We start from the raw sequence: 20,857 nt of genomic DNA, 5'->3' as shown, positions 1-20,857 counted from the left end.
AGTATGTCAGATTTCGCTCATTTACATTTAGGTAAAAAAGTATATATTATACAGTTAAGCTCTTATTTTGAATAAATAAACGCACCGGACGCCGGAAGCAGTCATCCAGAAGCTAGCAACAGCATCTTTCGACCATTCAATAAGCTAAAACCTAGCAGTCTAAATATACTACAATTTCCCTTTCGGCACTTCATTTGACACTTAATTCATTTGTGTTATTGAAAAGAGTGTGCTTCGCATCAACTCCGAAAAGGTATAACACTTGAACACCACGCCTTTAATCAAATACAGCTTTTGCTTCTTGGAATAAACACGAGATAGAAACTTGGCTAGCCAACGTTAATGCTAAATAACAGGCCTACGCTAACGCTAGTCAGTTAGCATAACGTTAAGTATTCGGTAACATTCTGATGTCCTACCGACATAAACAACTGATAACAACTGATAGATTATTAATTTAACATACTTTTTTTTTTTTTTTTTTTTTTTTTTTTTACAAAGCTCTGACAAGTAACGTGAAATTAAAACTTCTGTTTTTTCAATATTGTGCAGTCATGGCAGCGGATTGGCTGGGTAGTTTAGTGTCAATTAACTGTGGACCAACACTGGGAGTCTATCAAGGAGAGGTGGTGTGTGTGGACCAGTCCAGCCAAACCATCTCATTAAAACAACCTTTCCATAATGGAGTCAAGTGCCCTGTTCCCGAGGTCACATTCAGGTAAAGCTCAGCCACGAGTTGTATGCTCCCCGGATGTTTTTCACAGATTGGGCTGATAGACAGCCACTCTTTCTTCCTGTTACTAAATACAGTACTTTACTTTGTCTTTCTTTTTGCAGTGCCATTGACATAAAGGAACTAAAGATTTTAGATATCAGAAAAGGCAATGCTAGGAATAGCTCTTCTACGAAGGTAAGCAGTGTTCCAGTTGCAGTCCCAAAGGGTGACCCCAGGCCTGTGGAGAAACTCAACTCTCCTCAGCACTGCTCCAAAAGCTATGGAGAACGTCACCTGGACGTACCCGGCCAGCCAAAAGGATTTCGTCAAAGACACAACTCCTGTAAGTGCAATTTAGTATAGCTCGGTCAGATATTGCTGATTGTCTTTGAAGGTCCTCGAACATGTTTAGTCTCTTATCCGAGAGACTTGGAAACCCAGCTATTTAACCTCTGTGGAGTCATTGTCAAGATGACATAGGAATCAGGGCTTCATTCCCTGGCTGTTGTAATGTTGTTACAGTTGGGGTTCCCTACAGTTCAGTCAGAACTAAAGAAGTCTCTCGGATTAGAGACAAAACGGCTTTAAGAACATTAACCAAGTCCAGTTTCCCTTGAATTTAACCTTCCTTGGATATTGCTGATTGTGTTGAGATTTACTGTGTATCTTCCCCATCAGGGTCATCTAGTAGCCGAGGGGCAAACCAAGCGACACCGAAAAAGAATGGGGTGAAAAATGGTCCGATGAAGCACAGAGACGACGAGTGTTTTGGGGATGGCATGGACGACGGGCTGGATACAGACTTTGATTTTGAAGGAAACTTGGCTCTTTTTGACAAAGCAGCAGTTTTCTCAGAAATCAACATATCAGAGCGCCGCAATGGTGCAAGGTCACGTGGGACGCCCCAGGAGCAGACCCCTTCACGGTACCGTCATGATGAAAACATCCTGGAGGCCAAACCTATCGTGTACAGACAGATTACTGTACCGCAGCCCGGGGCCAAAGAGTACTGCACTGGTAAATTGTTTCACATAGTAATGAAACAAATGGTAGCGAGGGCAAATTATCAGAAGTGTACTGTTAAATATACTTGTGTTGTTTTTCCATACAGACTCTGGGCTCGTTGTACCCAGTATATCCTATGAACTACACCAGCGTCTGTTGTCAGTCGCTGAGCGTCATGGTCTCTCACTGGAGCGAAGACTTGAAATGACTGGAGTGTGTGCAAGTCAGATGGCACTTACATTGCTGGGAGGGCCCAACAGGTAAGCATGTATAGTGATGGTTTATAAGCACATATGAAAGCAGCCTTAGCTACATGACCGTTAAGGCCTACTTGTATTTTATTGTTTGCTGTGCTAAAGTACTACAAAAAAATCTGCCATGAATCTATCTGGACAGTATAGGTTTAATGTTCATAGAAATTAGTTACTCCCTGTTTACATTGGCTAAGTGTTGTTAGCAAAGTACATTATCAGCTGTAACACAATTCTAATTCTAATTCTAATGTAACAGTTTTAATTTAACACCCTAAATGTTCAATATTGAAAAAATAAGCCATTATTAAATTATCAGAAAAGAAGCATGATTTTCTTTTAATATAAGACACATCAGGCCTCCATACTAGTGCAGCTTATTGTATTGTATACCAAATATGAATTTATAGGCACTCAGTGCTTGGAGATAGCAAAATCTCAGGAAAGCAACTTGGTTTGTGTTATATTTTTCTTCTAGATTCACTCCAAAAAATTTACACCAGCGTCCCACAGTGGCTCTGCTGTGTGGCCCTCATGTTCAGGGTGCTCAGGGCATCAGCTGTGGTCGTCACCTGGCCAATCATGAAGTGGAGGTCATCTTGTTTCTGCCAAACTTTGTCAAGATGCTCGACTCAGTCACCAGCGAGCTCACACTCTTCAACAAGACTAGTGGCAAACAGGTGTCAAGCATGAAAGGTGGGCATATTTTTCTACTTTTATATTTTACTCAGTTTTTTTACATTTTGCGTTCTAGGTGAGGTCATATTTTTCCTTTTTTCTGTCGGAATCCACAGACCTTCCAGACACCCCAGTAGACTTAATCATAAACTGCCTGGACTGCCACGAGAACACATTCCTGTTGGATCAGCCTTGGTACCGAGCAGCTGCAGACTGGGCTAACCAGAACCGAGCACCCGTACTCAGCTTAGACCCTCCTGGTAGGGGACAGGGGCAGGCTGTGGAGGCCAAGTGGTCTCTCTCTCTTTGCCTCCCCCTTCCCCTGGCTGAGGGAGCTGGCAGGGTTTACCTGTGTGACATAGGTATTCCTCGCCAGGTGTTCCAGGAAGTGGGAATCAAGTACATTTCTCCTTTTGGTTGCAAATTTGTCATCCCCTTGCACTCTCCATAATGGGACTAATGGTCAACATCCCTCCATGCCCATTTGGGTTTTGGCACCTTGTATTCCAGAGTTCATCCATCAAGTTTCTAACTCATGTGAATGGGACCACTGTTTGGTACATTAGTTCAACCAGGACTAAGTGCATATGGGTGGGATAGGAAAGAGCTTTATTGAAAAAGTAAATGTGTTGACCATCAGAGGATTCAGCAGTTATGTAGATACCATTGTATTTACATGATATTACAAGATATTTGGAAGATAGATTTTTCAAAAAAATACAGCTGAAGTGTCAAAAATAATACCACATAGTCATCAGTAGTTTTAGATTTAATAAGACAATATCTGATTTCAAATGGAAACATTTATTAATGTCTCTGTAATCTAACCTCATATCAAAGCCATCGGTTGAATGAAATGGAGATCCACCATATACATGCAAATGTGTTATTACTATAATCTGGATGAGACAACATAACACCAATTTGCATTGGTGTTACCATTGCTAATGACTTGGTTTATAGCCTGCCATACTCTTCAGCACTCTGTTACTGTTGTCTTATGTTTTATTAGGATAGAAAATCCATTTATATTCCATTTGATAAGATGACCCAACATGCAAAACCTCTAGCAATCTTTCCTTTTAATGAAAAACCTTTGCTATCTAAATTTTGTTACAATGGGGAGCCAAAGTCATAACGTCATGCCCGGGCTAGCCTCTGTTCCACTAGCTTCTGTAAGTCAATGCATTCAGCATTTATTTTATCGGTCACGTCAAGACAATCAAGACAATTCGCCACCCACTACTGCAGTTGTTATAAGCAGTTGTTACATTAACAAAGTTAAACGCTTACTATGTGAGCATAGAAAAAACTACTGCTCCCATGAAAGAACTACAAGCGCGGGTACTTCGGTCATTGTAACGTGGTTTTGTCCATATCCATAAAACGTGCGTAAAGGCCGTTAAAAACAAATATTGAATAATAAAAATTAAAAAAACTACTGGCCTTGTCTAAACTCTTGAAGCGAGCCACACAACATACTGTTGAGAAAGACCGTTCCAAAGCTAGATTTTTAGTTATTACTGTAGAGTAGTAACACATGTCAGTGAGATTTTGAATGACATTTTCTGGGAATAGAACCCAGAAAGAAGTTGCATTTTCACTTTGGCTAACTTTGGCTCTCTATTGTATCTGTTAAAGGACCATACCAGAGTGTTGGCAAGTTTCACTTCCTTGCAAATCATGTGTTCTGACCTTTCTTTTAATTCAGACTACTGTTAAAAAACTGATATTTTTCTATTGGTTTCCAGTTATTACAGTATAAAAGAAATTAATTAGCAGACTCCTAGAGCTCTGTTATGTTGCTAATCCATCGCAGTGAACATAAAGTCTGCAGTAGTTAAATTATTTTTGTGTGGTAATGTAGATAATCGCATATTTTAAAAATCTGCACTGCATTACACTAACAAAAATGAATGCATACTTGACATTGTCTGTGATGGACTAAAGTTTCAAGAGTATCCTAGTACATTTTCATGTTCTATTGAAATGAATAGAAGCTAATAGATGCCTGAAAGACAAAATGCATCAACCTTTCTAAAAAAAAAAACAGTAGCATGGTTTTCAGATGGTTAGTTGTGATGTACAATGGGAGTGATTGTAAATGGTGGTATGGTCCTTTAACGTTTCAAACCACCTTGCAGGTCAGACTGTCTACAGTTAACTTTTTTTTTTTTTTTTTAAACAAAGTTGTGTTGGTTGACAAAACAAGCTGCCTTTTTCTAAAGTATAAATGCTCTTTGATCAAGATGCAACATTTTGAGTAATTAAAGAAGAGCTGCTTGTAGAAAAGGCTAAAGTGAAGCAGTTTCAGAAGTTACAAATGATGTAATTTGGGATATGGTTTATGGTGTGGTATTGTGTCCATACATTAACTTGTTAACATCTCAGGAGGATTAAAAAGAAGTTGTTTTTTTCCCGCTGTACACATTATCAGCACAGGGTTCACAAACTGATTCAGTGAAAATTACTTTCATGCACAAAGGGTTTGTCCTTTCTCCAACATTCCTCCGGCCTGATGTGTTATGTCACGTCTGTTGAGACAAGTCTGGCTTGAAAACATCCACCAGCGTTACTGAATGTAATGAGTTTTTTTCTTTGGCCGCCAGGGGGCCATTAACCACACTTTGGGTGGCTCTTCCTTATTCTGTTATAATGGCAGCTTTATGTACTATGTCTACAAACACTAGTGTTATTTCTCTACGAAATGTGAAGCGTCAGAAACCACGAGGTGGTCTGGCTTTTGTCAGGAAAGCACCTGTTTAAAAGAATAATTGTTTAAACGCAGGTTTTGCTTCTTGAGAATTATTAAATTAGTTTACATGTTTTAAATCCTCAGATCTGCACTGGGTGTTTAGTCCGTGCGAGAACATCGCATTATATAACCAGTGGGAGGTTTTATCTATACAGGACAACTTTTTGCTTTTGGGAGCGAAGTCGAGGTTCAAAATACTGCGCAGTTCTCTTGTGTCATGTCTGCAGATTGAAACAATAAAAAACTTCTACCGTTGCTCTAACTTTGTGGACGTTTTGTAATCATTGATGATCAAATTATTCACCAACTTGACTGAAATGAATTCAATGATCCATTTTTATCCCGAATAGTTTCTCATTAACGCGCATGTGCACTGCAAAATCAAGGTGGGGCAAAAAACTTGAATGTTCTGACGGGGAAAAGGAGTGGGTTAGTCTGAAGTAGACTCAAATTAGTCTGATTCGCGTTTATTTAATCGCTGCAGTTTTTATCCGGAGTTATCGTGGTTTTTTTCTCAATCATTTTACTATTTTTCAATAGGAGCACCGTCGAGGCTGCTGATAAGTTTGTAGGAAAGTTAATTTTTCATCATATAAGGCGACTTTTCAAAATTATGTTAACATGAGAAGACGCAGCAACAACAGTCTTGACTGGTTTTATTGAGGTACGTTTGGAGTGCTGAAGTTTGGAGTCACCTTAGGCAGATATCACTTCCTCACCGGGACTTGTGTTTTGCGCGTCGACATAAACTGTCGGTTATATATTTCGTGAATGGCAATTTGTCTGCCGTTGCTCAAATGAAAACGGACTTTGGGCAGTAGCCGAATCACCTGTTATTACCTCAAGCTTCTTGGTTTTTGCCTGCAAACAGGTAAGAGTTTTATCTTGTAATGGAGCCGTAGCTTGTGCAGTAACGCTGTTTTGTTGTGGTAGCCTGATACCTTTCCAAAATAGAGCTAACCTGTGGGCCTGTCAGCGTTTACACTTCGTACTGACAGCTCTGATAAAGTTAATCAGAAAGCACTGGTCTTTGGAGCCTGTGACAGATAATCAAGCGTTTATACTTAATTGTATATAGGTGCAGCTCAAAGTGCTTTACAGTAAAACAAAAATAGGCTCAATAAATATGCGATTTCCTTATTAACATCCTCTCCCTTCAAACTTCTGCCACTTCACATCTTGTTCCGCTGCACATCATGCAGCTCTCCAAATTGCCTGTCACAACATGGTAGATAATGGTAGTATTTGTGTAATAATGATCACTGATGACTAAGATGGTAGCCTACATCAGAACTGAGAGCCTGCGATTTTTGACATTTTTTTTAAACTAACACTGACTTTGTAAAACTGCACTTGCAGGAATGTGTGACTTGCAGAGAGGTTAGTATTAAATGGTAATGCCTCTCAGTTTGCTATTGCTTTTTCTCATTTAGTCTGTCATTTTCAGGAAACGATTAATCAAAAAATGTGGACAAGCAACCACTGCAAGTGCCAAACAGAAAACAAAAAGTTCAATGGAACCAGCATTTGTCAGAACTGAGGGACTACGGACCTATTGGCTCTGCTTCAGGGTCATGCCCCTCTGGCTGAGGCAGCAGTTAAGTTTCTGGAAAAGACTGATGCCAGTAGCCAGTCAGGTGCTGACATATCCGTAGAGCTTCTTCTATAGAGAAGTCTTCTTTTAGAGTGTGACAAAACTGTTAAGAAGAATAAAGCTGGTGAAACAAGCTCATGAAACCACAGCAAAGCTGCTGCCCTGTAATGTGTATGCATGGCTGCATCAGCAGAGCAGCATTGCACTGCATGGTTTGCATTGCACCACAGCAAGGAAGTGTCCGTCCACTGCTCAGGCATGGCAGCTTTGCCTTACATGGTGTGTTTTTCTGACGTGTATACTTTGTAATATCATTCATTGCCAATAGTGCCATGCATGTAAGTGTCAAGACCTTCATTATGTTGTTTGAACTTTGGATAGAAGTAAAATGGAAAGTTAACTGTAATGCCTGGATGCCAACTTAAGGGGGATTTTCCCCTGACTGACAATTTATTTTGTCTTCCTGTTTCTCTGAAGACAGCCTTGTTTTTCAGGGTTAGGTTTTGTATTTATTTATGACAAACAGGATGCTATTTCACATGTGTACCCTGTCATTTGCTTTCGTGCCTTTACCGAGCCTCACAGGCAAAACTGACGGCCATTAAAGTGATACAATGACTGCTTGTGCTGCAGGCCCTACCACTAGACTCACACTTCCTGTCTTATATCCTGCAGACAGTTGTTTCAGTGAGCAGTGCTGCTGCACCAGAGTCCAGCTGTTGTCCTGGAGGCAGAGGTGATTTCCTCCTCTGAGGTTCCTCAAGAACATCTGCAGGCTGTCAGACTCAGCTGGGTGAACTGTTGGCATGCACTCTTTCTCTTAGTGTACATTTCTCACCACTATGTGAGTTGGTTTATCTACCAGCCAGATAAAAGCTCAGGGGGCATGGACAGAAATCATTGTTTCTTTCTCTCTGCACTTGGCCCTGCCACCCTGCTGCTGCAATGGTGATGACAGGGCAGCAGCATCAAAGCAGTCGCAGAGCATCCTGAGGCTGAAGGGGTCAAGATGTGGGGCAGATTACCCAGGCCCCCCTGCTGTACATAGAAGAGGGATGCAGGAGCACACAATCAATAACACAGACTTGATACTCATTGATACGTTATTACAGGATATCCAGTGGTGGAAGAAGTATTCAGATCCTTTACTTTAGTACAAGGAACAATACATTCATGTAACAATACTTATTACAAGTTAAAGTCTTGCATTCATAATCCTACTTAAGTAAAAGCACAGAAGTATTATCAGCAAAATACACTCAAAGTATCAAAAGTAAAAAAATAAATGGCCCTGTGACTGATATGTATATATATATATATATATATATAAATAAATAAATGTGAAATGCTAATCTGAAATGTAACAAGTAACTAGCTGTCAGATAAATGTAGGGGAGATTAAAGTGCAATATCTCTCTCTGAAATGTGGGGTAGAAGTATAAAGTAGGGCTGGGCAATATATCGATATAAGAGGCTAGATATCGTCTTAAATTTTGGATATCGTAATATCCTGATATGACACAAGTGTTGTCTTTTCCTGGTTTTAAAGGCTGCATTACAGTAGTGATGTAATTTTCTGAACACACCAGACTGTTCTAGCTGTTCGGTTATTTGCCTTTACCCACATAGTTATTATTTCAAAATAACTGATGATTATTTATCAAAAATCTCATTGTGTGCATATTTTGTGAAAACACCAATTGTCAACCCTACAATATCACCACAATATCGATATTGGGGTATTTGGTCAAAAATATGGGGATATTTGATTTTCTCCATATTGCCCAGCTCTAGTATAAAGTAACCTAAAATGGAAATACTCAAGTAAAGTACAAGTACCTCAAAATTCAACCTAAGTACAATACTTAACTAATACTTAGTAAATGTACTTTGTTTCTTTTCCACAACTGAGGCTATCTATTTGAAGGTTGCCCTGTTATTCCCTAAATTAACATTTCCAGCAAACAAGTCCAGCGCACAATGCGGTTTTTGAGTGATACATTTGCAAATGTGTCCACAGGACCTCCAGCTATCCTCACTTCATATTATCACAGCAGCTTTTGCAACACCTCGCATGGTCAGCATTTTCATCTCTGCAGATAGACGAGGGAGTGGCAGATTTAAACACGACCAAAGAAGATAGTTCTACATTCTTGTCCTGTCTTGCTTCTTGCAGTCTGGCAGGTACTGCTAATTTGTACAGTTTAGACTACGACTGACTTGCACAAGACAAGAGCCAAATGTTGATCAACCGGTTTGGTTTGAACAATAGGATTGTTATGGATGCCAAGAATATGTGAAATTAGACTATAATAGCTACATGAGCTTTGTTTGAAGAGATATGGCACCTATATTTATTAGTGACTTGTTAAATTTCGAGCAAGTTTGTGCTCTTTCCTGACTCCATTCACTTAGTCTGTCACTAAGTTTGCTGGTTTCTTGTTGCTTTCAGTAGCTTATGTCATGCATAGCTTCTCCTGTAGCAGACTATCTCTCAGTTAGATGTACTAATTCACTGACTGCCATTGCTGTATCATGGTATTGTTAAGTATTGATCAGGTATATTTTTTTTGTCTGTGTTTATAAGAGAATTTACCTGACAATAACAAAGCAGCAGACACAAGTTGATTGTACTCTGTTGATTGTAATAAAACGTGAAATACAATGTATATCTTCAGACCTGCAGAACTGTAGCATTGCTGCCCCTAAAGCTACTCACTGGACAGACTGAGGATGATGGACTTCTCATTGAGACAGGGGTCAGTAGAAGCCCGGGGGTCAGTAGAAACTCGACCGACTCACAATGACAGCCTTGTCGGCTTCCTGAAAATAGCAAGCTGTGGTTTCATGTAGAGCTCTCTGGAAATGTCAATGTTGCACGTTGACAGACTGAGTTCTGTCCCATTCAATCAGCTGCTGGTGGCCTGCTGCTGAGATGCATTCAGAGGAATTAAAATGTGCTGTTGTGTGTCAGCCTTGGCCCCATTGATCTGTTCCTCACTTGGTAAGATCACTTCGCTTCTTCAAGGACTTTTCCCAGACAGATTCTGTTTCCAGAGCATTGTGAGCATGATTTCCTGCTTCAAGTTATAAATTAGTCTTAGAGATTTAAGTCAGAAGATTTCTCACTTAGCCACACTAGCAGCATGACTCCAGGCATTGCATTCGTTAGTCAACCACTTTGGTCCAGACTGAAATATCTCAACAACTATTGGATGGTTGCCTTAAACTTTTGTACAGACATTCATGGTCCCTACAGGATGAATCCTACTGACCTTGGTGATTCACTGACTTTACCTGTCTCACCACCAGCAGGTAGACATTTGTGATTCAGAGTGAAATGTTGGATAGATTACCATGCACTTTGGTGCATATATTTATGATCTTTGTTTAACAAGACCATGTGGTCTTTGTGGAAGTGTTTTACGATCTTTTAATTAAGTAAAAGTACATAAATATTATCAAGAAAATGTACTTAGTATAAAAGTTTAAGTACTCACTATGCAGCTAAAATGGGCTCTGTTACATTATTATATATTATACTATTAGATTATTATTATTGATGCAGTAACATGTAAGCTGTATTTTTATGTTGCAGCTGGCTGCGCTAGAGCTCATTTTACTCATTCTTTATACTGTTGGCTGGTTTAATTTACTTTATAACAATGGATTGTATTTTATATGCTCAGGTTTTTCAAATCTTAATCTGCAAAGTAACACATGGCAACAGGTACCAAGTAAATGTAGTGGAGTAAAAAGTAGAATAAAATTAGGGTGCAAATAACTCAGAATTGTACTTAAGTACAGTTACTTTCCGAGGCCACGAGATCATTAATGGGTTATGAGAGAATCAAAAAATATTTCTTCTACACAATTTATGTTTACTTTTTTTTTTTTACTTTTCTCTTTCTACTTTCTCTCTTTTAATTTGTTTTATTGTGAAATACTGGATACTTTTAGCCTCCCAGGCCTCTAAACAAAATTTGAACCAAACAATTTGAGAAGAGAAAATCTCTTTGGCTGAACTGCTCATGATTTAAGATACACATTTAAAACTGTCAGCTGGACAGATTGGTTTGGTTTCCTTCACAATGAGTATTACTCCCTTAAAGCACTTAAGTCTTCTATTACTGTTAAGAACTTCTGCAAAGTGTGAAATGTCAAAGTGTAACGTAGAAAAGATGGGGTTCGAATGAGCAGATGCTAAATGGGGGTGTCCTTGCTGGGTTGATGGGCGTGGGAAATGTGTTCAGATAGACAGCTGCAGTACTCTATGGGGGACAACATCCGTCTCATCCTCATCATACTAAGTGATGACAGTCCTTTCTGGGACATGTGAGAGTTCTTAGTCTCACATTTGGTGTCTGTGAAGGGGCTGGTCATTAAATGTGTGACATAGATGACATGCCAGATTATGTTTTCAGTGAATGAAAGATGAATTTAAAAGGAAGAGCTCAGAGAGTGATATCAGCAGAGTATCTGTTCATGTTTCCAAAAACCCCACACAAATATTGCCGTATTCTAAATCTGGGCAGGAAGTTGACTGCATAGTAACGGACATGTCGGAGGATGTGACCTCAGTGACAGAACTGATCAGAGCCAGGATTTTCCCTGAGCTCTGACGATTGAGCCCCACCACTTCTCCATCGGAACTGATACAGGAAGAGAGGAAGTGGGGTTTTGGGGGAGGATTGAAAGGGTTAGAGCATGACTTAATCCAAAGGTCATCCTCTGCTCTGATTTGTTGTTCATGTATCATGGAAACACTGCCCTTGGGTGACTCAGACCTTAAGTTACAGTCGTAGTGACTGCTTTATTGATGTAAAGAAACGCTGGGCTGGATGAGTCCCTTGGGCCTGGTCAGATCTCACCACAAGTTTGCATTCCAGAGTTGAAGAGAACTATCTTGATTCCTACAAGGGCCAGTCATTGGGGCTTAGCTGGAGAATGTGTCGGGTTAACATATAGAATAGAAACTACAAGTTATATGGCTTTTAGACATCTTTATTGTCCACTCGTGTGAAAATGTTGCTTTGGCTTCAGACATGGACATGCATTGACACTTACAAATTTCACAGACATACACTTCAGACATCGACTTCCTCTGCCATGGGTTAGAATATGTGAGATAAAAACAATAAATAAGTAAAAGTGGCTAGTCAGCTAGAATATTGTTCCAAAATATACTTTATAGTATATTTCTCAGTTATTATCCATCAACACACTAAGACTTTGTCTTTATGTGCATACTGTTATCCTGCGTCATGGAAACATTCTGCCCCAGTTGTGAAAGTGTGATTTTAAAAAAAGATTAAAAAAAAAAAAGAAGACTCGTTAGTTCTGCTTCCTGTATTAGCGAGTTATTTTTTACTGCCACTGTCTGAGTTGACACTACTCTAGTGTGTTCTGATAATAGCTGACTTGTTAACTATGAAATAACATGCGCACCTACAAAGCCAAACCACAAATTCACTGTCTTCCTGACAATTTGTTGGCGGTTAAGTAAATATCTCCGAAGCAGGCTAAAAATTATCTTTCTCTTTTTAGGCATTGTGTGTGTGTGTGTGTGTGTGTGTGTGTGTGTGTGTGTGTGTGTCTGTGTGTTTACCAGCTCTAATGGTAGCAGCTAGAAAACATCGCCTGTGAAAGGATTGAACCACCTCACCATGACAGAGGTCCAGGTAAGATAGGCCTCCAGAGTACGTGCATGTCAAACCTCAGATACACAACAAGACATGTCTGATGAGTAATTTCTGAGACATTTGTTTACTGATTAGTGATCTACCCTTGTTCCCATAGACTCCATGGCCACAGGGCACAGAGTGTGTGGCCAGGTACAACTTCACAGGCACATCAGAACAGGACTTGCCCTTTAACAAAGGAGATGTGCTGACTATTGTTATCGTCACAAAGGTAACGTTTCATGGCCTAACTTATGTTCCTATGAATATAGAGTTTTGCTTCTGAGATTTCATGCAATATGTGAATTTGACAATGCTGACACTTCTATATGAAAAAAACACATGAAATGACTTCATAGTTATGTTTCCTACTCCACAATATTACATTTATTCATTTTAACATTTTCTGACATTTTGTGTTTTAGGATCCAAACTGGTACAAAGCTAAAAATGCTGCAGGTCGCGAGGGAACCATTCCAGCCAACTATGTTATGAAAAGAGAAGGTGTGAAATCTGGAGGCAAGCTGAGTCTAATGCCGTGAGTACACAGATTATCATGGTTTATTTATTTCTGATCTCCAATGTAATCTTATACTTTCAATACAAAACAGATTAGGTTAATGTATCTGCTGTCTATATCTTAAAAGTTGCCACCACACCAGCTTTGTGTGGTGTCTGCAGAAGCGGCTAAAATAGCTCGACTTTGCCTTCTTCCTATGGCGACGCTTAGTGAGTTATGTGAATGGAAACCACAATTGGTCGGGCTGTGTTGTAATTGCAGTGCACTTGTGTCGGTTTCTAGCTCAGCTTTGCTTGAACTATGTGTAGTTTCCTGTTGTTTCTTTTCTATCTCAGGCTGAAGTAATCTCAAAAATCTCCCTGTTTGTCCACATGACGGGTTTCCGTTTTCATGTGAGCATGTAAATGAATGACAGGTTTATTTATAGAGCCCTTGATCACAAAATGATGTCTCAGATGAAGACAAACGTACCTAGACAACCAGTGGCAAAAAAATACACATTGAAAGGTAACATGAAACATAACATGACAAAATATAGCCATTAGAAAGACATGACAGCCCTACTTGAGCTACTCGAAGTATGTGTATGTAGTATGTTTACGGACTATAATGTTGTATTTATACATGCAAAATACTGTGTGTTGACAGTTATACTGAAATAATATTAAAAGGACAGAAGTGGCAGAACTCCAACTGTTCTCATTATTGTAAATATCACCAGTCATGAATGTGAGAGTAGAATGGTAAAGGGGATCTAGGGGCCTCTGAGTGGAAGCAGCATTATGTCTATGAAATATTAAATCCCTGTAATACATAACTGAAAGGAAAACTCCTCTTCCTAAAACTCGGAGGGAAGCTGCTTCTCTTAGTGTGGGGAGAAAAAGACTCTTTCTCAGCTTTCCAACAAGGTTTCCTGTGTGATATTTAAATGTACCTTGCTCATAAACCCAGATGCAAATGAATTTACTGTACTTTCTGTGACCCTCTCCAAAATAGAACTGGTCACAGTGGATATGCAAATGACTGTAATCTATACCTCTGGATCTTCAGAACAGAATTTGTTTTGTTTATTGTCTCAAAGGCTTTTGGAGAATTATCAGCAACAAAGGCCCAACATGGATCCCGTCAGTCTTTCCTTATTAACCGGCAGGATTCAGATTTGGCCTTCTCTGCTTTTACACACTGATGTTGGTCTGATTAATACCTCTTAAAACAGTTAGAGGCTTCCCTTCCGATGCTGTCAGGGGACATACTTATATTACAAATAACTTAATGCTCATTTTGATGGTTGTAGTTTTGCAGTGCTGTTGAACTGTATTATGCTGAGTAACTGTGTTATACTGAGTGGTGTTTCTAATATTTGAGTCTCCCCTCATTGATAAAAATAGGGTGGACAAAATATTAGAAACACTTCTCAGTATCAGTATAATGTGGTATAATCAATATCAACAGCACTATAGGTGTAGGTGCCAAAACGACCATAAAATTGAACCAACACAATAACTGAACATTATAAACTTCATGATAGGCGGATTTATTGCAGGGCTGTTGTATTACACTGCAATAGTTTTAGATTTGTGTACCTTTATAAACTGGCATGCTTTGCAATGATTGATGCAAACAGAAGGAAGTCAGCAGAAAGGATCCAAATAGATTTCAATCATTAGGTGTTTAAAATGTATGAGTTATCATAATTTTAAGGATTGTTGATCTACATTTCAGAGTGGTTTTTCAATTTACATTGATTAGATCAGTGGTTCCCAACCTTTTTTCCTTGGCGCCCCCCCACTTATGTCTAAGAAAAGCTGAGCCCCCCCTCCGAAACCGAAGTTTCCCTTACTTTCTTTTTTGATACAGAGGAGTTATCAGCACTTTTACGTTTCTCCGCCATGTTTCGTTCATAAAATCGTGATGCCGTGGCGGCAGGAAAAACGAGGATGACAGCAGCTAGCAGCTGACTTGATGACAGCAAGGGTCACACAAAAATATATAGTTTTTATACAGACTTTTGTATACATTATATATTCTAGTGTATTATCATAATTTGTTTAACATGTGCAAATATTTTTTTTTTACCTCAACCTCAAACCAGATAAAGACTTGCGCCCCCCCCTGTGATCTTTGCCGCCCCCCTTAGGGGTCTCCGGACCCCAGGTTGGGAACCACTGAAATAGATGAGTGGTGTTGACGGAGTTGTAATGGTCTCTTTTTGATGTTACCTCTCTTGTTCTTCCACTCGCAGATGGTTTCATGGGAAGATAACGCGGGATCAGGCAGAGCAGTTGCTTTACCCTCCTGAAACAGGCCTATTCTTGGTGCGAGAGAGCACCAACTTCCCCGGTGACTACACCCTGTGTGTGAGCTGCGACAGCAAAGTGGAGCACTACCGCATCATCTACCACAACGGCAAGCTCACTATCGATGACGAAGGCTACTTTGAAAACCTCATGCAGCTGGTTGAGGTAAGATATTCAAATTAGGCTTTGTTTTATAAATAAAACAAGGTGTTTCTAGTGTTTGCTCTGATGCTATATAGAGCTTTTGTCTACTGTATATTTGTTGTATTCTCCTGATTTAGAGCCCCCGCGTGTTTGTTCCACCTCATACAGTAGATCACATAAAGTTCCTGGAACAAATAATGAACAGGAAGTGTCAAAGAGGAAGAGTGAACCGTATGCTGAGGTGCAGAGTTGTAACCTCAAAAATACACCAGGCCTTTTGCTCTCAAAATGAGTCATTTTCCTGTTTAACATGCTTATTTTGAACAGACACATACTATATATTCTACAGAGTTAAAATAGAGGAGTAATTTTAGTCTGACCTATTTAAGGGGGAACCTTGTCTGTCGTTTACAGCCCTCTATTGGTCATTGTGAAACACTGCTCGCTGCGTAAACTGTACTGTACTATATGCTTAAATATTCCTTAAAATAACGCCAGAAAAACATTGTGAATCAAGAAACAGTTAAAGTGAAGAGCTGAAGATGACAAAACAACAAAAAAATCAAAAGAGAAGTACATAAATTAAATAAATTAAGACCCTCATAGAGATATATGAGAAGTGAGACTTATCTTTCAAATTGGTATGGTGTTCTTCCAGAAAAGCAATATATTTCCAATATATAATCCAGCAATATATTAAATTTGTCCTTCAGAGCAAAGACAATTCTGTCCAGTTGGAGGATTACTTAGTTAGATTATTAGATCATTATTATTAGATTATTTAGCCAATGATGTACTGAAGGCAGTTCTGGTGTTTTCTAATAAAATTGTCTTTGCTTTTATAAGGCTATATGCAATGAGCAACCTTTTGGAGAGCCCTAAAAGTGCTGTAATGCTGGTGTTTCTACTTAATTTTTTTAATGTGTTGCTTTCTTTGTAGCACTACACCAAAGATGCCGATGGCCTGTGCACCAAACTGATAAAGCCAAAGGTGGAGGAGGGGACGGTGGCCGCTCAGGATGAGTTTTCCAGGAGTAAGTCTCAGTCTTTTACAATTTATGCAACCACATCATTGTAGCCTTTTTGTTTATGAGAAGCATACATGGGCCTGTTATGTTTCAGCTGAATGTTGTTTCTTCTTTGAATGGCCAACAGGTGGCTGGTCAATGAGCAGAAAAGACCTCAAGCTGCAGCAGGTTATTGGGAAAGGAGAGTTTGGAGGCAAGTAGCTTCAAGTTTACAACTGGCCCAATTTTAATTTATTGTTTCAGAGATCAGATATGTATGATGAATAAAATTGAGAATTAACATTTGTGTGTATTTAATTTGTACAAAGGTTTTGTTAAAAGTAAAGTTAAACCTTAACCATGCCTAACTACATTCAATTCCAGGTATTACATTTAACAAAAAAATCCTATTCCCTCATTTCCCGTATGGTTTAAGTGAAGGTTATATTATTTTTGTTGGTGGTTTTGTATCAGGAATAAATGGTGAATAAAAGTGCATGTAGACAATGTTACATGTGAGTTACAGTTCATTGTTATTGTTTGTGATCATTCCAGATGTCATGGTGGGAGACTACAGAGGGACTAAAGTAGCTGTGAAGTGCATAAAAAATGATGCTACAGCACAGGCCTTTATTGCAGAGGCTTCTGTCATGACGTAAAGAAAATTACATTTTTTTTTTTTAGAAACATGAATACACAAGTCACATGTAAACCACATAACATGTCTGTGTGCTCCTCTTCTTCCTCAGGCAACTACGGCACGATAACCTGGTGCAGCTGCTTGGAGTGATTGTAGAGGAGAATGGGAGTCTGTTCATAGTTACTGAGTACATGGCCAAGGTAGGTAGCAGACTGTCTGTCTGACAATTTGTCAGCATCCAGAGTTTCTGTTATAAAGATGTCACATGTTTGTTTGTTTTCAGGGCTGTTTGGTTGACTACTTACGTTCCAGAGGCCGGACAGTACTTGGTGGAGATGCTCTACTTAATTTTGTACTGTGCGTATGACTACAGTTGGCTACAATTATACTGTATTAAAGGTAGACTGTGGAGTTTTTGATTACGGAGCAATGTTTTGATGAGCAGCTCCCCGAATTGTTTGTATTTTGTGATCTGCATGTCAAATTACTGAATGTGTTTGTAAAATAATCTCTCGCGTAGGCGTACTTCAAAAACAGATCATTATTACCAAATAAAAGGTACAAGAACAGCTGTGTGATGTCTCTCGGTTTCATGCAATTCCATATATTGACAGTTGGTGACGATTAGAAGTTTGAAAGGCAGCACGGCACCAGTAAAAGAGAAGACGACAACATATAGGCAAATGTTTCATTAAGGTGGAGATGCATGCAACAAATTGTAGGCAAGAAACACTGAATGAACTAAGCCATGTTTATTTGCAAGAAAACTCCACAGTGAACCCTTAAAGATTGTCTATGTTTTGTTGGATCATAAGGAAATTTGTGCTGCATGTTTTTTAACCCAGGATTGAGAGAGAGAAAAGTCCTTCAGGTTTGGAACTTTGTTTTCTTGTACTTTTACAGAGACGTCTGTGAAGCCATGGCGTACCTGGAAACAAATAACTTTGTCCACCGAGACTTAGCAGCTCGCAACGTTCTTGTGTCAGAAGACAACATGGCCAAAGTCAGTGACTTCGGTCTGACAAAGGAGGCCTCTTCCACTCAGGACACTGCTAAGTTGCCTGTGAAGTGGACATCCCCAGAGGCCCTCAGAGAAAAGGTGAACTGTTGTTTACAAGAACTGTTTCCATGTCGAGTAGTGTGCTTTGCCAAGTGTAGCTCCAACAGATTGAAACAAACTCTTACATGTGTGTTTTTCTCTTCATCAATAGAAATTTTCCACCAAATCTGATGTTTGGAGCTACGGTATTTTGCTTTGGGAGATTTACTCTTTTGGCCGAGTGCCTTACCCGAGAATTGTAAGTATCAGTATTTTTTCGGAAAGAGGCATACAGAAAATATAAAGAAGGAATTAGGGCTTTGATTTGAGAGTGCGATTAATAAGCAATGCATTTACAGTTTAGACTCTTTCCTATTTCAGTAATACTTGATAATGTACAGTTTATCATGCTAAAGGGTACAATTTTGATGTGGTATTGTGACTTATAGAACCTAACAATGTACAATATGTATACCATCTAAAAAGGTTTTCTTTGACGTAATGTACATACCTGAAATTAAAAAAGAGACTTTAAACTGCATTCCTCTAATGAAATATTTTTTGTTTAGAAAAAGTGCTATATTTACTGTGTTCTTTAATGTGGACTGTATTTTTGACCAGTCGCATTGCTCGCCCCAAATACAGAACACAGGGAATACACTAGTTTTTCAAAGTAAGTTAAGTTTTCTGTCAACACTGTCTACTCTCTTACAACTTTTCTCCATTCATAGCCATTAAAAGACGTTGTGCCTCGAGTGGAGAAGGGATACAAAATGGATTGTCCAGATGGCTGTCCTGAAGTGGTGTATAACATCATGAAACAGTGCTGGAACTTGGATCCTGCTGCTCGACCAAGCTTTCAAATGTTGAAGGAGTGGCTGCAACATATCAGCCAAGGGATGGGAAAAAAACAATGATACATCTGACAGAACAGACACAAAAAGGGACTTTCTCCTTCTTTCATTTTGACCACTTGGACTATAACCTAGGAGGAAAAAAATGATTTCAAAGGACTTTTTTATTGAGCAAAGTTCACAACAAAGTCTGCTTTCACACAATGTCCATGAACCGTAAATTAAAACTGTCAATGTTTATGTTTCTTAGCGTCATCCCTCACCTCAGGTTGTTAAACTGCAGTAACTCTTAATTACTGGCTCAGTCGCTCTAGTGAGTGTTTCTGCGCTTGGTTATCAAGAGTGAATGATTAACTGTCATATCAACAATTCTTTCCTTAGAACACAGTGCTGCCTCAGAGCCACAGTGCCTTGACCTGTTTAAAAAAATAGATATTTTACGTCCTTTATGTTGATGTACTTGGTCATATTGATGGCATGATTACATTTTATGAACATGTAGACCGTAACATAAGTTGACTGAAACCGTGGTATTTACATTTAAAGAGGAGAGACGCTTTAAAAGTAGGAATACAGTTTTAATACGTCATTACTTGCTGTATTTTTTTATAATTTTTTTTTACAGTTTCCAGGTACACCTTTTTGCATGAAGGTTTAATTATTTTGTTAAAAGGACTAAGTTAAAATAACTATAATTATGCAGCTTTATTTTTTCATTGCTATATAATTTTGAATGTGTTTGGATCCCTCTATAAGTCAAAAAGGTAAGCACAAGTTTGGACAAATGCCAACTTTAATATTGATATAATAACATCGTTCAGCTTAGTCATGTAGACATCATTTCCATGTACAGAATTTTCCATCCAACATCAATAAATGTTTTATTTTGGGACTCCAGGTTGAACTGAATTTTCTGGATTTTGTATGTAATGAGAAAATGAGAATGTTGTTAAATGTACTGTGCTGGCATTTTCAACAATAAAAAAATACATTTTGAAAATAGTCTTGCAAAAACAACTTTTTTAGCATCCTTTTTTAAATTTTTTTTTTTCAATTGTCTTAGTTAACGTATTTGCTATCTAATATGGAAGTAGTAAATTGTAATTTAAACTAAGAATGTGTACTTTAATGTTACTCAAATACTTTTAATTGGTACCAGAACAATTTTTGGTATTAATATATTTTACTATAGTTTTTATTATTTATTTTTTGGGGAATTTTAGGCATATAGGACAGATGGAGACATGAAAGGGGAGAGAGAGGAAGAATGACATCCAGCAAAGGGCTGCAGGTTGGAGTCGAACCCACGGCTGCTGCGTCAAGGAGTAAACCTCTATATATGGGCGCTTGCTCTACCAGCTGAGCTACCCAGGCGCCCTACTTTCTATTTTTTTAGCTACTTTCTACTTCCGCCACTGATATGTTATCATGTGTTTTGCATAGAAATCCCTGTTCTCAAAATAAACTTAATAACTTGATAATTACAGCTATTATAATATTATAGTTAAGTTAAAAAGCACAAAATGTTTTCTGAAAAAAGTTTAATAAAAGCTGTAATCCAGTGCAGTGTGCAAACAAGGCAACAATGCCATCAAGGGATGAGCTTTCTTATTTAAGAAAGATGGGATAGTGGCTCTGTAATTTTCAATTTCTTTAAAAAAAACAGCAAACAAATTT

General features: G+C 38.7%; 2 protein-coding genes across 4 annotated transcripts; both read left to right on the top strand.

Annotated features, from left to right (window-relative positions):
• The first annotated feature begins 86 nt into the window (after nt 1-86).
• edc3 (enhancer of mRNA decapping 3 homolog (S. cerevisiae)) lies at nt 87-5,666 on the top strand. Its single transcript, XM_031282674.2, has 7 exons — nt 87-253; nt 553-718; nt 838-1,058; nt 1,394-1,732; nt 1,827-1,980; nt 2,450-2,667; nt 2,766-5,666. The coding sequence occupies exons 2-7, from the start codon at nt 555-557 to the stop codon at nt 3,098-3,100; spliced, it is 1,431 nt and encodes a 476-aa protein (XP_031138534.1). The 5' UTR covers nt 87-253; nt 553-554; the 3' UTR covers nt 3,101-5,666.
• A 136-nt stretch (nt 5,667-5,802) lies between these two features.
• Nucleotides 5,803-20,167, top strand: LOC116038352 (tyrosine-protein kinase CSK-like). 3 transcript variants are annotated; one of them, XM_031282676.2, is made up of 14 exons: nt 5,807-6,275; nt 7,674-7,734; nt 12,610-12,679; nt 12,798-12,911; nt 13,105-13,217; nt 15,442-15,661; nt 16,581-16,674; nt 16,796-16,861; nt 17,203-17,302; nt 17,397-17,487; nt 17,571-17,644; nt 18,191-18,386; nt 18,499-18,585; nt 19,058-20,167. In XM_031282676.2, exons 3-14 carry the CDS (start codon nt 12,665-12,667, stop codon nt 19,241-19,243), a joined length of 1,356 nt encoding a protein of 451 aa, XP_031138536.1. In that variant the 5' UTR covers nt 5,807-6,275; nt 7,674-7,734; nt 12,610-12,664; the 3' UTR covers nt 19,244-20,167. The 3 variants fall into 3 exon arrangements, with proteins under 3 accessions (XP_031138537.1, XP_031138536.1, XP_031138535.1); XM_031282677.2 differs by lacking the exon at nt 7,674-7,734 and having other exon boundaries at nt 5,803-6,068; XM_031282675.2 differs by lacking the exon at nt 7,674-7,734.
• The last annotated feature ends 690 nt before the right edge of the window (nt 20,168-20,857 follow it).

Source organism: Sander lucioperca, chromosome 7 (genome assembly GCF_008315115.2).
Source record: "Sander lucioperca isolate FBNREF2018 chromosome 7, SLUC_FBN_1.2, whole genome shotgun sequence".
NCBI lineage: Eukaryota > Metazoa > Chordata > Actinopteri > Perciformes > Percidae > Sander > Sander lucioperca.
Note: the sequence above shows the minus strand (reverse complement) of the source record. Positions and strands in the feature narration are given on the sequence as shown.

Coding starts and splice junctions, on each gene's coding strand:
- LOC116038352 (XM_031282677.2), top strand. Junction 16,862..17,202: donor TGGGAAAGGAGAGTTTGGAG/GCAAGTAGCTTC, acceptor TGATCATTCCAG/ATGTCATGGTGGGAGACTAC. Junction 17,303..17,396: donor GCAGAGGCTTCTGTCATGAC/GTAAAGAAAATT, acceptor CTTCTTCCTCAG/GCAACTACGGCACGATAACC.
- edc3 (XM_031282674.2), top strand. CDS start 555: ATGGCAGCGGATTGGCTGGGTAGTTTAGTGTCAATTAACTGTGGACCA. Junction 719..837: donor GTTCCCGAGGTCACATTCAG/GTAAAGCTCAGC, acceptor TTCTTTTTGCAG/TGCCATTGACATAAAGGAAC. Junction 1,733..1,826: donor GGCCAAAGAGTACTGCACTG/GTAAATTGTTTC, acceptor TTTTCCATACAG/ACTCTGGGCTCGTTGTACCC.